Raw genomic sequence first — 16,834 nt, forward strand, 5'->3', positions numbered from 1 at the left:
TTCATCCTGGACCGAAATCTCATCCGACGTAACGGTATTTACAGATGAAACGAGACATTCTCATTCGGCATCACTTGATTGCGCGTCTTTGAACGTACATTCACGTGAATGTAAATTGTATGTTTGTACATGACTAGCAGGATGGAGATGCATGGCAGCATCTCTCCCCTGTCCCCATCCTCCAGTGGGAGTTGGTAAATCCCCCCTGGAGCCCTTCTTCATCGGCTCTGCTGAGGTCTAAAGCCTGACCCACCCTGCAGACTGGGTCAGAGGTCACTTCACCGACGGCCACATCTTAGACAGCCGGGTGTGCCTCCCCTGACCTCTGACCTCTGACTGCGTTCTGATGTGACCCTGCGCTGCCCTCCGCCGTCAGCCATCCTCATCTCCCCCCTCCTCACCCTCCTCTCATGTCTCACGCACCATCAAGTCCCATGACAGCAAACAGCATTTCCTCAAATTCCCCTAGGAGTGGTGCATTTGTGTGTGTGTGTGTATGTGTGTGTGTGTGGGGGGGGGTGTCTGCATGTGTGTGCGTGTGCGCCTGTGTGTGATAAATGACGCCACCCCCATACAGCCAGATGTTTATGTATTTGAGTACATTCAAGCACAAACACATAATCTCTGCATGAGTGGCAGCTATAGATGCCACTGTTCACAGCATCCTGCTTTAGAACACCACAACAATTCACAGATGGAACTCCACGATAAACCCTTATCTTTCCATTCCTTTGTGTGTTTGGGGGATATGAATGCATCTATCCATTCCTCAGAGTATATGGGATGGAAGTCCTTGTGGTTTGCTCTGTGGAGCCCCCTCTAACTTTGTTTTCATATTTACAAGCCTCTCATTAAGAGTCAGCGTTCAAAGCTTCTTCCTCTCACTCTGTCTGCAGTCCTTCAACGCTCGACCCAGCGAAGCCCTGCCCCCTAGTGGTTGAACTGAGTTACGCACCACTGCATGTTCGAGTGCCAGTCCAAGGACAGATGAAGGAACCAGAAGAGGTGCTGAATAACAGTGTGATGCCATAACTATAGACTGATGAATGTTTTCTCTACTCAGAAGACCACACTGATTGACTCACCCACACATGAAAGGCCCTGGCTTTCACACACAGACAACCTTGCCTCCCTTTCAGCTCTCTGAGGAATATTTCAAATGAATTCTGGGTAGCTGTAATCCTAAATGGCTTCTAGCTAAAATCACACCTTAATTGCTAGCAGTTGGAATGGAATTTCTGGAGCTTAGAGTCGCTGGTGTGTGGTGGTTTACCCAACCATGGTGTCAGGATTACTCAGCACAGCGAGAATCATACATATGGAAATTCCATCACCTCATGATCCCCACATTGAAAGAATCCGAGAAAGAAACTAACATAGTGAAATACCCACCATGCTGTCCTATTTCTTCACTCCGCTGGATTGAGGGCAGGGAGAAGGGGTAAAGGGAGCAGCCTGTATTTATCTCCGTATCTCCCACTGAGAGAGGCGGACTAGGAGCAGAGCTTGGGCCCGTGGTTCACAGATGCTTCAGAGTCCTGTTCAAAGGGCCCCTCTGCCGAATTTACTCCCCGCGCGCTGATTGGTACACCGCTCGGTAAATATTTGATGTTGTGTCCTCCTCGTGTCTGAGAGCCTGGTATCGTCTTCCCACAGTTGTTTTTAGGTCAGACTGAGACATCGCCTGGGTTGCTGTTTCACAGAACGGGACTGGGGGGGGGGGGGGGGTGGGGGGGGGGAGGGTTGTTTGAAATGTGCCCCAGTTCAGAGGAAGGCTTTGACTTTGTGTAAAGTGTGTCAAAAGCTGGTTGAGGGATAGAGCGAGCGAGCGAGGGAGCGAGCGAGGGCCCCCCTGCCTCCTGACGCTTTGCTCCCGTGGAGCTCTGTCTCTTCCTCTCTCTTTCTTCCTCTCTCTCTCTTCCCCTCTCTCTCTCTCTCTCTCTCTCTCTCTCTCTCACCCTCTCTCCTTCTCCATATATGATCCTTTCATCCACAGTGAACCGTACTGTAGACAAGAGCAGCCGAGGCGACACCACCAGAGAGTGAGGAGATGTGTTGTTGACACAAAGACTTCTGTGTGCTTCTATGACTGGGTACCCACCTGTAGGTGAGGGGGTGAGGTGAGGGGCTGAGGTGAGGGGCTGAGGTGAGGGGGTGAGGTGAGGTGAAGGGGTGAGGTGAGGGGCTGAGGTGAGGGGCTGAGGTGAGGGGCTGAGGTGAGGGGGTGAGGTGAGGTGAGGGGGAGACTGCACGCAGTGTGAGGCATCGCCAGGATTGTTAGTGTTGAGGGGGTGGGGGAGAAGCTATCTACTACAGGATGGTTCGTTGGGGACCCAGTTAATAGGAAATCGTTATGTAAATCCAATCTAATTAAAATGAGACCCACAGTACTGTAGTCTTAGACACACACAGGGAGGCCTGTGGTAAATCATATTAGAACTGCAGCTCATTTGCATCACCAGTGTTTTTATTCAGGAAGGATATTAGATGCAGTCTTTCAATAAATATTCATACTATTAACATGGGTGTTTGAGGACAGATGTTGTCTTTGCTAAATGTCATGAGGCCTGAATCTGGGCCATCTACTTGGACCAGTATAAATAATTTGTTTTCTTTCAGCAGTAGAATCAATGCAGGATCCAGTCAGAAGGCTCATCAAATTCACCTCTTGGATTATTTCCAAATACTCTAAGGGGTTTGATCAATGTATTTGATGTGCTTGATGTCTGTTATTATGCAATATTTGAAATTGATGTGTCAAATGACTTGACGGAATTGGCCGAGAACCCCGCGCCCGTGCAGCTCAGAGGAGAATAAACAGCCACTAAGCTGTGGGTAATTCCTCTGACTGGTGTTATTATCCTGCTGGGTAAGAAGGGAGCTACGCAATAATAATGACTGGCATTTCTCTCCATCTGCACGAGCCGCGTTGAGACGGGCAAAGTCAAATCAAACACGGGGCGCGTCAAATCACTCCAATCAGCAACACACCCGACAGCCTATTAAACCTCTTATATAGCACCACACCTGGCTTAGTGTCAGATCAGACACACAGAGAGCCTGTCTCAACCCTACCCACAGTGTCCAAATACTGGAGGTACGTTTGTTTCATCTAGGAGTCTTGAGCTATTGGGTCTGCTCCATGGCCTGAATCAAGCGCACCCACTAACTGATACAATAGCTGTGATCTGGGACATGGGTCTGTTATCTGATAATTGTGTTGGTTTAACCCCCTGCAGAAGCAGAGTGGTTAACTAGGCTGGAAACGACCTGTATGCGGAGGGGCACGTTGAGATCATAGTGACCCCCCCCCCCCCCCCCCCCCCCCCCACAGGAGGTGTTGTGTTGCCCTGCATCACACCACACCATCAGCTGCTACTGAGCTATTCTGGACCCGGGAACAAGACCAGGGACAATTGCAGGCATACCTGCCTGACCTGTGGCGTGTTTGTGTGAGTCGATACAGAAGGGAGTGGGGTTGAGGGGCGAAATGTGTATGTGTGTGTATATAGTAGTGCCTTTGTTTGTTGGTACATGCCCTCTAACGTTCTATTGTGGGTGGGCGGAGAGAGGTCAACAGGGCTTAGGACACAGAGTACCAGTCCTGTGGGCCCTGGTCTGGCTACACACACACACAGTCTATAGATTTCTGCTTCATGGGACTACAGAGTAAATGCACAAAGGCACACACCCACACATATCATCTTCACCTGTAATTAGCCCCTCATCGCTGCTCTGGTCTGATCTCATCCAAGGGCCTGAGGCACCGATGAATCACAGCAGCGGACAGCCTCGTAAAACGCTCCATTAACCAGTTATGAGTCTTTATGAGCCGCCACCTGACCAGCGGAGCTGTGTTGTCTTTGGAGGGGTCATCACAGGAGCAGATATGAGCGTCCTCCAGCAGAACGGCCTCTGGAATGACTGTTAGGGCTTCCCAGCAAACAGGGCCCACATTTAACACGGCACACTCGCCGAGACACAAGGTCTTCAAGGCCGAGAGAATATGGAGGACATCAAGGGCTGCAAGGGGAGGGAGGATCTGGGGAGAAAAATGTATAGTTCGAGATGCAAGAATGACCTCTTGAAGAGGTCTCTTTCAAACCAAGTCAATCTTCCACAGTGTCTGCTCCATCAGCCTGTGTGTTTGTGGAGTGGTGTGGAGGTGTCTGGAGTGTTCCTGTGAGGGAGTTAGGGTGGGAGTTTGGGACAGGGGTTGGACCAGGGGTTGAACAGGAGAGAACAGGACAGGGAAGGACAGGTGTGTTCTATGGCACAGGTAGGTCAGAGCAAAGGTAGGACATTGATAGGACACGTTTAGGTCATGGGTAGGACAGTTCAGGAGTAGGGGAGACGCCTTGAACTTGGTGTGCCTGTGATGCACTCTAATGTGACCAATGTGGAGCCGAGAGGCGTTGCATCCAGAGGGACTATTTTAGCCAGCCCTGCTCTCAGAGGGGGAACACAACCCATAAATCAATCATCCATATTCACAAACAGCTTTCTGCCATCCAACATTACAGCAAAGCTCACACTGGTTTCTTTCTCTACGGGTAAGTGATCCGATTGTGTAGGGTACATAGAAATTCTGGATAATGGAAGGGTTCTGACAGAACGTTTGTTATGATAAGAGTGATCAGTAATTAGCCATGTAGGAATGTTTTGTTTTGTTTGGTAGTTGTTGTATTGTTAACAAGAGGGTTCTGTAGCTGACGCTTTAAGGTCATCATACACAAAGTTTACGATCGGTGTGTGTGTGTGTGTATGTGTGTAACCTCATTCTAACTTGCAAGGCTGTTGTGTTGGAGGTCATAGACCATATCTTCCTTACAATCTTGATATTTCCAACCAAAACTGAATTTATAATTTGTATTTTATTGTATTAGAATATTGTATTTGAATAATGTTAGAATGTTGGAGCACAACATTTAGTGTGTGTGTATGTGTGTTTCTATTTATGTCTGCCTCACACCACCACATGTAAGCCCTCCAGAAATGTGACTGTATGTGTGTGTGTGTGCACGCGCTCAGGGCGTGCGTGTCTGTGTGTGTGTTAACAGAGAGCTAATAAGGCCTGCTGCGCTGTGTCACAGTGAAGGTCACCAGTTCGATCCTTCTGCCTTAATGTCAGAGAGCTGACATTAAGGCAGACAGGCCTTTCCTCAGTAGGAGCGCAGCGCCTTGGGAGATGACGCCCCGCTGCTCTCTACGGTCCTCTAAGCCTCAATAACCAGGAAGGATTAGCACCTGTGTGGTAGCACTTTGCTTACGGGGTGTAGGAGCATGCGGAGGATGAGAGATGGATAGGTGAAACGTTCTGGGAGTGAGGGGAGGGGGGGAAAGGGGGGGACCGGCTGTAATCGAAGGATCTTCTTTGAAGCCTTTGTCCTAGTCACCTCTTGTGACTAGGACAAATTCCCATCCAAGGACCCTATTAACGTGTGAGTGACCTCCTCACCTCACACCACCCCCTCCCTCCATCCCCCTTCACCCCCCCTGAGCCCCCTTCACCCCCCCGGAGCCCCCTTCACCCCCCCCCCATCCCCCTTCACCCCCCCATCCCCCTTCACCCCCCCCCCATCCCCCTTCACCCCCCCCATCCCCCTTCACCCCCCCACCCCATCCCCCTTCACCCCCCCATGCCCCTTCACCCCCCCCCATCCCCCTTCACCCCCCCATCCCCCTTCACCCCCCCCATCCCCCTTCACCCCCCCCATCCCCCTTCACCCCCCCATCCCCCTTCACCCCCCCCATCCCCCTTCACCCCCCCATCCCCCTTCACCCCCCCCATCCCCCTTCACCCCCCCCATCCCCCTTCACCCCCCCATCCCCCCTCACCCCCCCCCCATCCCCCTTCACCCCCCCATCCCCCTTCACCCCCCCCCCATCCCCCTTCACCCCCCCCATCCCCCTTCACCCCCCCCCCATCCCCCTTCACCCCCCTGGTTCCCTCAGGCAGGCCGTGATGAGTCACACCAGGTCATCCAGCCACATCCCTGTGTAGACAGACCTGGCTAAGCTACTGTGGCCCAACTCTGTGCTGTCGACGTGATGACCAGAGACAGTACACTGACAGACCGGCATACTACAGACAGACAGACAGACAGACAGACAGACAGACAGAGAAAGATAGAGCGAGGGGAAGATCGAGAGAGAGAGAACATAGATAAAAAGAGACAGGGTGAATGCTAAGAGAGACAGACAGCTTAAAGCGAGAGGAAAATAAAAATTGGAGGGCCTCGCTACAATTACAGCCAGATAATCATCCAGGCTGCAGTCCAATAGCTGCAGCTATGAGTGTGATTTGTGTTCAATTACACCGGCTCATAATGTTTATGGGTGCAGGACAGGGATGGTGCTAACCTATTGGATTCCTTTTACAGTATATGAGAGAATCATTGCTGAATGTAATATTGCTACCTGTGTGAAAAATGATCCAGTAGATAGGTTTTATGTGACCTTGCAGAAGGTCTCATATGCTACACCTCACGTCATATCCTAAAGGTACAATGCGTGAATTTATATTATTATCATGTCACACAGTATCTCCCACATTCCTGTTCCAGTCTGTGACGGTTATATGACGTGATCATGCGGGTTGTAATCTGTTGTGTATGCCTTGTGGAGCCCTCTGTGTGAGGCACTGCCAACTTGGCTCTGCAGTCTACTGGCTGCAGGCTTCAAACAAACACTGACCTCAACTATGTTGGCTCTCCACCAGGGACCCTAGCCCAGCACAGCCATGTCTGAAGGGTAAGTCTCTCCACTGTCAATCAGCAGGAATGACTTTATTTTCACCCTGTGATGGAACAAAGTAACCACCTCTATTTTGGCTTGTTTGTTTGTCTTCTTTTTGTCTTTGTCCTTTGGACGTCTTTTGTTTTCTGATTTCCATCATGCTTGGCGCAGACCGGTGAGTGTTTTGAAGATATGGATCCACATATCTATGCCCTGTTGTTGTTTGCGTGTGAAATAACAAACCACCTTAAAAGGACCAATTAAATTTAGCTCAATAAATGGTCCATCCGTAAACATTTTTTATTTTAGTCATAAAAAACTGCACTCCATGCCTGTCTAATAGCCCTAACACCGTGCCAACAGCTAAAAGTGCTACATTTAGAAATCAAACATTTACTGGCAATTTCAGAACACCAGCGGGTATTGTGTCACCACAGCCCTGGTCAGGAGTTAATCCACTGCATAATGAAGAGGTCCATCCACTACACTCACACTGCACTCAACTCCACACGACCACTAAGCCGCAGGGCAGGGCCGGCCTCCACAGCCCCACAGGGCCTCAGTTATCACCTCCACCAGCCTGGGTTCACCCCCTGGGATTAACACCCCACACTCTCTAATCTACAAAGCAGCGGATGGGCCTATCAGCCCTTGGGGACTAAGTCCATCCAGCTCATGTCTACGTGAACACAGCAAAACACAAATCCCCACTCCCTCCATGGGCAAGACCGTGTCTCTGGGAGCAGAGGTGAGTGTAGGGTAAAGGTGGAACACCTGGACTGAGGCAGTCCTAATCAGACTAGACATCCTGAGCATGGTCCCTGGCCTGTCTGTAATGAGCCCTCAGTATGCAGGTGAGCTAACATCGTTAGCCTGGCTAATGGAGTCTGCTCAACTGTTTGTCGGTGCGAGAGAGAGAGAGAGAGAGAGAGAGAGAGAGAGAGAGAGAGAGAGAGAGAGAGAGAGAGAGAGAGAGAGGAGGTCTCTGACTATGTCTGTTCTGCTTCTCTGTTTCAGAAAAAACCCAAGTACTCAGCAACCCGCAGGCTATTACTGAAGGTATTGTGGGTCTGATACACACACAAACACACACACACACACTTAAAAGGTCTTGTAATGGTAAGACTATTAAAGATGCTCTGTTCTGATCCCTGTTCACAGACCAAACTTTTGAAAAAAGCAGACAGCTTGTTGGTTGAGGAGGCGCAGAGACAAATCGAAGAGAGAGACACCACCCTAAAAGAGAAAGCTCCGCCCCTCAAACTATCCGGCCTATCCATACAAGAGCTCCAGGTTGGTGGCCAATCACAGACCTGGTCAGGAAACATGCACCTGCACATCAAGGAGATTTGACTGTGGTGAACAGGTCTAAACAAGATGTCAGAAACGACATTTATCTGGAAACAATGCTGATCAAAGCCCGTTCAAATCTCCCTAATGACAGCTTCACTGCAGACAGACAGTCTCCTGTCTGATCCAAACACAAATAACTGGGGCACAGACAGACCACTGGCACGTCAGGGGGTGGAGGTGGTGGTTGGGTTGGGGGGGGGTGTATATGAGCAGGACAGCCTGACACTGAGCCAGTGAAGTTCTCGTCAGGACTAATCCCTGGTGCTTTACTAGAAAACACTCCCTTCATCTCTTTCACATACGCCAGAACAGCTCCACGCAGCCTTCTCCTGTCTGTCAGCCTGACAACTGACTGGAATCCCAAACCTGTTGCTTTTAAAGAGCTTTTGATAAATTTCACACACTTACTGAGCAGTCCTTGGTGGCTTAGATTATATTGAGTGTGTACTATGTGTTCACAGGACCTGTGTAAGGATCTGCACCAGAAGATTGACGTTGTGGATGACGCTCGCTACGATATAGAAGTAAAGGTGGCCAAGAATGACAAAGAGGTACTCTCTTTGTGATGGAAATGAACCTAAAGTTTACACTCTTGGGTTTATGATTCACCGAGACACACTCTGTGATTACTTGAAGTAACCTGAAGTCTTTGAAGGAAGCTCCTTTTTCCAGCCTTTGAAAATATTTACATCTCAACAGCTTTTCTCTTAGTAGCTTTTCTCACCATTGGCTTGTGGACCGATTTCCCAGGCAAAGATTGCACCCATTCTAGAAATAAAAAAGACTTCTGATTGAAATGAGGTTTATAAAATGTTAAATCATTGTTTGTATTTGTGCTCAGATCTAGTCCAGACTGAGGTAGCCTGCCACTCAACTGCATCAGTACTTTGATATTTTGCTTCACATTGTGTGCAGCTCTATGTGATGGGTTGACAGTTGGTTGGTTTGACAGTGTTACCAGACAGGCTGTTGATGAGGCTCTGTGGTGTGGTTCTGATGTGTGGTCCCGGACAGATCGAGTCACTGAGCCAGAAGATGTTTGAGCTCAAGGGACGTAAAAGACCTAACCTTAAGAGGGTGAAGAAGTCAGCTGATGCTGTGCTGGGGGCCCTGACTGAAACCAAGTCCATGAAAGCAGACTTCAAGGCCAACCTGAAGACTGTGAAGAAAGAGGAGGAGAAGGTTAGTCACAATCTGGAGAGAAAAAAAAATAATTCTAATATTTTCCGGTTTTTGTCTTGTTTTTGCCTTGGGATTGATAAAGTACCGACCTACCTACCTACAGTATAGCAACAATAGAGGCTCCCAATGTGGTTCATAATACATCACGTGCTTCAAGCACGACTTTTCGCTGCTTCCTGTCTACATGATTTGACTTCCTGTCCACAGAAAGAGGAGACTGACTGGCGTAAGAACGTGGAAGCCTTGTCAGGGATGGAGGGCAGGAAGAAGATGTTTGCTGCACAGTAAGAAACACCAGACCAAGGAGAGCCTGTTTGAGCATGACCTTGGGACATGGCTAGCAGCTACCCTATCATTCAGCTATTGTAGGAGTTCACCAAAATAAAATGTGCTGTGTTGTGAGGATTATGAAGTGTTTTAAAATGCAGAGGATGTGAGAGACTGACGGAACGAAGCAAACTTTTTGTAACAAAATGTCTGTGAGAGAAGTTGTGATTTTTATTTCGCTGAGAGTTTTCTGATTATTTTTGGTTGGGAATATTACAGTGGACTGACCATGTGGAACAACCTAATATTGTACTTTCATCATATCATTTGTGTAAATACATTTGATTTAGTCTGACGTCAAGCAATCGTTATGTGAAGAATCAATATGTGTGCGTGCCTGTGTCATTGAGATTTATCATTGATTGTCTTTCATTTGATCCATTGACATGATGTAACTAAGCATTATGTATAAAACAATAAAATTCATAGCCTCTGTATTTCCTCATTTCTCCTCTCTTCTTCCCAAACTCAGACCAATAAGTTCTCACTCTGGGCTGCAGATGGGAGTATAGGTCATGACGTTGTACTAAGTTGGTTGAACTGAGGAAACATGACCGTTATCACTGTATTGCAGGGCTGAGTTTTTTCCTCACTGTCCAAGTACCGTCCCGAAGTGCAAAATGAACCGTCCCAAACTGAACTTGACCTGTACCAAAATGTAAATTCTTGTGTGTTTGCATTTTGACATTCTGACATGGGTCTAGGTTATTTGCAACACTATTTAAGTAATCCATACAGTTGTGGGGCTCAAATAAATGTCTAAATTTCAATGTGAATACACATTAAACACAATAGAATACACAATGTTCTTGCTTGTTTCATGGTGGGGCTAAAACAATTATTTGTGTGGCTGTAGTAAAAAGTTTCTAAAGGTTTGAAAAAGGTTTTAATTATTTTTTTTATAAAGGTTTTGACAAATAAGTTTAGAAAAAAAAGGTTTTGAAAAAAAAGCTTTTGAAAAAAAGGTTTTGAAAAAAAGCTTTTGAAAAAAGCTTTTGAAAAGAAGTTTCTAAAGGTTTTTAAAATGTTTTGAAATGTGTAGATGTCACTTGTTATACATGATGATCACAGTAACATACATCACCAGCATCACTGCTTTACTTTATAAACCACTTTCCTCAGGCCTCCAGGGAAATGTGTTCCCCCTGTGTTCTCAGTGTAAAACACTGATGTATAGATACAACTTCGAGCCCTGGTCATGAAGTTGGTTGAACTGAGGAAACATGATGACCATTATCCCCTTTCTGGTGTTGTAGTTTGCTCATTTCACCACCAGGGGACACCCAATACTATGTAGACACTGTCCAATGTTCAATGGAGATTAACCCTGACTTCTGAGATCTGCACCTTAAAATGTGTATAACTCAGTCAACGAGTCAATATATGTAGATTTTCTGTGTAACTTACTGGATCCATACTTGGTCCAATGTAAGGGATGGTACACTCTGAAAAGGGTTGTCTGCTTAAATAATGTGGCAGATATTTGCCTTCTTTGATAGGGAAACCATTTAAAGCAAATGTGATCACTGCAAACAAGAGATAGTGCTGATAACCAAAGACTGTGAAAGTTACAGCCCATTCACCACACTGGCCTCTTGTAAACCGGTCCAGCACAATACATGTCAGTGTTTTCCTATGGATCGTAGGCGACATTATGACCCGCTGAATAGCAGACACTCATATTAATGTACTTTCTTACATTTTATGATCCACAGATGGCCATGCTCTGATTGGGTGCAGATGCGGTGTCCGTGGTGATATCAAACATCCCCCTCGATGTAATATCTGACCTGGAGGTGAACCCCTGCTTCAACGAGACTTGTTTCACTGCTGCTGTGGTCAGTGTCACTGTGACTTACACTGACACTGCAAAGAAGCTAGACTTGCAAACTCTCGTTTCGATTACCTAAAACGGTTGGTTATCGAGGGCAATTTTCAACATGCAGTTGTGCGTGAGATGCTTTGAGTATCTACAGTATAGAGTATCGCCCTCTTAGCCACAAAGTCAGATGAGAACCAGACAATTGTAGTGTCCCATCCTCATTCTGCTGTTAATGATTGTCTGCACAGTGACGGCAATGAGTCAGTCTTGTACCAGGCTGACAACACCATACAGCAAAATCACAGGTGTTATGTTTCAAGCATTCGTCCAACAATGTATTCAACTCTTCGGTGTCAAATTATTGGTTGGATTTAGGATACTCACAGATAATCTTTCTATTGGTGATACATGTTATGTTCACATGATGTCTCCTATAATGACTTGTTGTCAGTCCTCTTTACAGAGGAGACCACACATGTCTACAGAGGTAGGTGGGTTTCTTTTCCATGCAGGTAAAGCTCTTACCACAAGCTCTATGCATAGCAACGCTCATCGCTACCCAGACAACAACATAGCCATGTTTAGCTCCAGAGAAGTCTTTGAATCTATGAAGCCCCAATCTCCAAATATGTCCATGAAGTCGTATTGATAAACCCACTGCTCATGTTGTAACTCCATCAGGGATTAAGTAAACCAAAATCTACTGTGCTGAACACATGATGTCATCATGTAAATGTGGAACCTGCAACAACCATTATAAGCTGTATACATGTCCCACATCCCGGGCCCAGTAGATAATCTAGGGAAATGATGCAGCAGGAGAGTGACGGTGGTTTAAGGTCCAACTGAGCAGGGTCATGTGTCTATCTGAACATGTTAAACTGGAGAGGTATTGACAGCTGTGGCTGTACTTCAGTTTATAATCCTCAGGGGGGTTTTAATATAAGCCGCACAGTAGCATGTTTGCTGCTGCGTGTGGCATTGTTGCTGCAAGGGATGTACATTTCTGCTCCAGTGAACTAATGTTCTTAAGCACATCCTTTGTCCTGGTGATCATTGTTGCAACCATGGGACAAAGAACAGTATCCCTGTTCTAGTTCATGTAAAACAACAACTCTATTGTGTTTCCAGGTTGGCCCTGCATCCTCAAGCTTGCTGACAAACAAAAGGTCAATGAACAGAGGGATGGAGGCCTGGTGTGATGTGTGGGCTGGAACTACTGGGGTGAAGAGGGACGTTTCCATGTCTGTGCAAACACGCGCACGCACACGTACACACACACACACACTTGAGTTGTCAGAAGTTTAAAGTGCCGTTGTATCTGCCTGTATCAATCAAAAGCACATCCAGTACCTACTTCAATACATTTTACGCTGCCTCTAAGTGCTTGTGCAGACGGACCCTTTTTCGCCAAGATTAACATTTCATATGATCGTTCCTGACGTAGGATTTTCTTCTAGAGGCCCCGTAAAGGATAACCAAAAAAGGGCATTCTCGCCTCAAAGGGAGCTCTGGCTGCTTGCTAAGATTCCAATACTTTCACTCCGTCAGTATTCATATCCCGACTTTAGCTCTTTGAAAACTGGAAGGTTTAGTTCATAACTTGTGCACTCGCTTCTAAACTTTTTTTTTTCTTGGCTACTTCAGTAACCGTTTTGGTTGGTGTTGCAATTAAAGCGGACCGCGACGATGTTCAGAGCCGGCCAGCTCATATGAGAGATGTGCGATTACTGTTTAAAGGGAGGGGCTTGCACAGTCCTGTAGTAGGCTATCATTGAATCCTGAGAAAACCGAAGCTCAACTCTGTTCCTCTCCGCTAACTGGCCTTCCTGGCGTTGTCTGTCTGCGGCGAACCCGAATTAAGAACAATAACTGTCACTCAACTCAACAGGTAAGTGCCGCGTCTTGAACAAGTAGTTTGCGATTCTTTTATTGTTGGATCGCATCAGAAGAAAAGTGTGCAGGCCTGGACGGCCACAATGCTTTGTATCCTGTAGTTTCACGATTCTCCACTGTAATTTTGTTAAAAAGCTATGAATGCACATCAGCGGGCGACGTCTATCCCATTACACCACTGTAAACTACATGCATCATGTGAACTAAGTTATTTGAACATAAATCATAAGCTAAATTTCTTAAACTAACGAAAGCTTGAGTTGTAGTTTGTCTGTAGCAATTGTTGTGGGCCTTTTATTGATTTATTCTATTAAAAAAGTAGTGCTGTTCTCTCTGCTCTGTAGCCTACTTTGCTTCTGATCCTTATCTGAGGTGCAAGCACAGACCGGACTCAGGTGGGCCTCGAGCTATCTCCGTAGTACAACAACATAACAATCCCAGTTTACCAAAATATGGTTTACGCAAGCAGTTGGGTTGAGGTGATGATCAAATCGCATTTGACATGGGAAATCAAACTCTACTGTTATGCCAAAGATGTTCTCCTGTGGGGTTACTCTTTAGGCTTTTTAGTCGTGCAGTATGCAGGGCTACTCATCACAAGAGCGTTGTTCTAGACAGCCTCGCATACACCGGGACGCGGGGGGAGCACCTGTTTGCGGTGTTTACTCCCAATTCCTGCATCATGGGATTTGAAGTTCTTTTTTTAATCTTTCCAAACCGTCTTGGAACAAAGAGCTGCCTACCTCCACATCGTTTCAATGTCACAATCCTCATAATCCCTCATTCCCTGAGGCAAATCTGCCTTCATATTCCACCTCACCTAACTGTTCTCATGTAAGTCTGTCTCTCTGATCTCTCTGCTTTCAGCCTGCAGCTCTGTCAGAGTGTGTGTGTGTGTGTGTGTGAGAGAAAGAGAGAGAGAGAGAGTGTTTGTGTGCCAGAATGTGTGTTCAAGTATGTGTGTCTCCAGCTCTATAGGGGCTGAGATTTCTCTGAGCAAGACAGGGCAGTAATTGTCCATGAAACGGCATCTGATAAGTCTGCCGTGTTTGTGAAACATGCAGGGAATGCCCTGACCTTATAAGGAGCAGAACCAACCTGGTGACAGCTGATTGGAATAGCCTCTGGAATGCATAACAGCTCAGGGTCTTCAGGCTGAGAGGGGAAAGAGAGGAGAGAGGAGGAGGAGGAGGAGAGGAATCTGGAGGTAATTCGTAGCAGTGATAACAAGGGTTTGGCAGCATGGGCTAGGCCAGGCAGGATGTAGGGAACACTGCCCTGTGTTTCCGGAGTCTGATGCCTGGCCTGTGCACTGCGGTGAGGGCTCTTGTTACGCACTCTCTCTCTCTATCACTCTCACTCCTTCCCTTTCCTTTTTCTCTCCGTCACTCAAGCTCACTCACTGTTGGTTTTTATCTATCTATCAAGCTGTCTGTCTCTCTCTCTCCCTCTTTGGCTCTCTCTTTTTCTAAGACTGTTTTTGGATCAGCTCTGTTCACTATCGGAACCATTGTCCTAAACCGCGCAGCTGGGCCAGGGGTGTAGGATGGGGGTGGAGAGCAGGGAACTCACATACCCAAGGCCTGGAGGTTAGAGGAAGGGGGTTGGTTGGTTGGTTAGTGAGTCAGCCCAGAGATGTGGCCTCAGACTCTGTCCTGGACGCAAGGCTGGACCTGGAGCTAAGGAAGTGGATGTGGGCGTTATTGGAGCGTTTATTGTGGTGAAAGAGTGATGATGTGTCAAAAGTAATCCTCCTGACATACCCTTTGTCACTGTCCATGTTTTTACAGTGTAATTAACATTGACCATATCATATAGTATATTGGATACGGTAATATGGCTGTGTTCAGGGTGTCAGCAAGCAAGGGTGTTTGACCGGGGCAGAGTGTTCTTGCAATAAGTAGCTTTCACTGGAGGGTTCTGTCACAGAGGGGTCACAGGAGAACGTGTTCACATTCCTATTCTTTAGGTTCTGTTCTAAAAAAATTGTGATTGACAGGCAGCTGGAGAGCCAGGGAGCGAGTCCTGGATGGAGGCCACGGTAGCATACTCCCTTTCAGTCCTCCAGCCTGCTCAGCCTTTGAATCCAATAGCATGTAATTTGAATGCACTGTACCCAGAACCGCACACTAGGTTCAATAATATGGTGAGGTTGGAGCACATTCAGGGTGGAATATACGGAATCTGTGTAACTCTGAACTGGGTGTCGTTCAATAAGTGGGAAAATCAGGGCATTCCTTGTTTGTGAAGTCAGAACTGGCTCGAGCTGAAACTCAAGATTCTATTTATTTAGGTTCCTTAAAATGTGCAACTAGAGGCTTTCATATGTTTGGTTAGTAATATATAAATCAAATCTAAAATTCCTCTCACTTTCTTTTTTCATATATTTCCTCTGATGGAAATTCCTCTCTCTGTAATTTAGCTTTGGTTTGTTGTTCTTCGTTATCCAGCTAGGTTCTGCCAGAGAACGTTTCTGCATCAGAACCAGTGCCAGGATGGGTTCTCATGTTCCTGCAGTGCTGACGGTCCTGTAGAGTAGCATGGAAGCCAGGTTCCCTCCTGGGTAATATGGAAGGAGGCTGTCAGTATTCACTTGTACTTGATTAATAGGGTTCAAAGTCAGTTGTTCTGGAAGTCAATTAGCTCGGTGAGCTAAAGCCTGAAACTGTAGCTCGGGGGCAATCATTGGAAAGGTTTCGGGGCTTAGAAAAGGCTGACTATGGTTTCAAAACATCTTTTTATTCCCGTCAAGACACAGTGTACTTTTTCTCAACGCCCTACACTCTAATAGCCTAAATGGCAGTGTTGATAACAGGCACCTTAAACACTCAGACATACGTTTGCCAACAGTGTAGGCTTCTCTCCAGAGGTCTAACCACAGTAAAAGGCTATTTTCACATCCATCTGTTTTCACCCAAACTGTCTTTAAATGGTTGGTGTTGCAGGATCTCCCCGACTCCGACCGTGGTCTTATAAGGTAAAACTTTCCTGTTTGCCCTCCAGGTCTGGATGCTCGGCATCATGGGAGATGTCGGGTGCTGAGTTCACCATCCTTCCTCATCCATCCAGCATGATGTCATTCCTAAAGACTGTTCTTTAACTAGAGCAAACTGTGTGTGTGTTGGAGAAGCAGGACATTGGCCCCTGGGCATCTCTTCATCTGATAAAGCCAGTACAGGAAATGTCTCCGTGAGCTGATTTGCTGTGTGTTTTCCTCTAGCCTCCTCCCTGTGAGATCCAGGCCATGCCAGTGTGTACCTCAGACTGCTCCAGTCTCTCTTCCAACCAGCACAGTTCACTTTAGGATCCTACAACAGTCTGGATGATAATTCATTACATTCTTTATGTGAAGGCTCTTCAAATTGATTGTTAATATTAATAATATCCCCCTAATCACCCTTTCTATTCGGATCGCCCTTTTCTCGACCATCCATCTCTTAATGCTCCTCTTCCTCACCCCCTTCATCTTCTCACCCCAGAGTCCCCTCCCCATCCTCGTCCACAGCTGCCCTAAGC

At 46.9% G+C, this 16,834-nt stretch overlaps 2 protein-coding genes across 3 annotated transcripts in view; both read left to right on the forward strand.

Moving 5' to 3' along the window:
* The first annotated feature begins 6,742 nt into the window (after positions 1-6,742).
* tnni4a (troponin I4a) lies at positions 6,743-10,037 on the forward strand. The gene is given in 6 exon segments (XM_067254176.1): positions 6,743-6,757; positions 7,756-7,797; positions 7,900-8,031; positions 8,553-8,642; positions 9,106-9,273; positions 9,481-10,037. Coding segments are annotated over 6 exon segments (528 nt in total). The 3' UTR covers positions 9,562-10,037.
* Positions 10,038-13,177: 3,140 nt separating this feature from the next.
* cald1a (caldesmon 1a) overlaps positions 13,178-16,834 on the forward strand; it is a 34,619-nt gene continuing 30,962 nt past the window's right edge. The window contains exon 1 of one of the 2 annotated variants that reach the window (XM_067254322.1): positions 13,178-13,313. The gene's annotated coding sequence lies outside the window, so the exon portion shown is untranslated. The remainder of the gene's footprint in view (positions 13,314-16,834) is intronic. The other variant, XM_067254324.1, reaches the window with a different exon arrangement.

Source organism: Osmerus mordax, chromosome 17, assembly GCF_038355195.1.
Source record: "Osmerus mordax isolate fOsmMor3 chromosome 17, fOsmMor3.pri, whole genome shotgun sequence".
In the NCBI taxonomy this organism is placed as follows: domain Eukaryota; kingdom Metazoa; phylum Chordata; class Actinopteri; order Osmeriformes; family Osmeridae; genus Osmerus; species Osmerus mordax.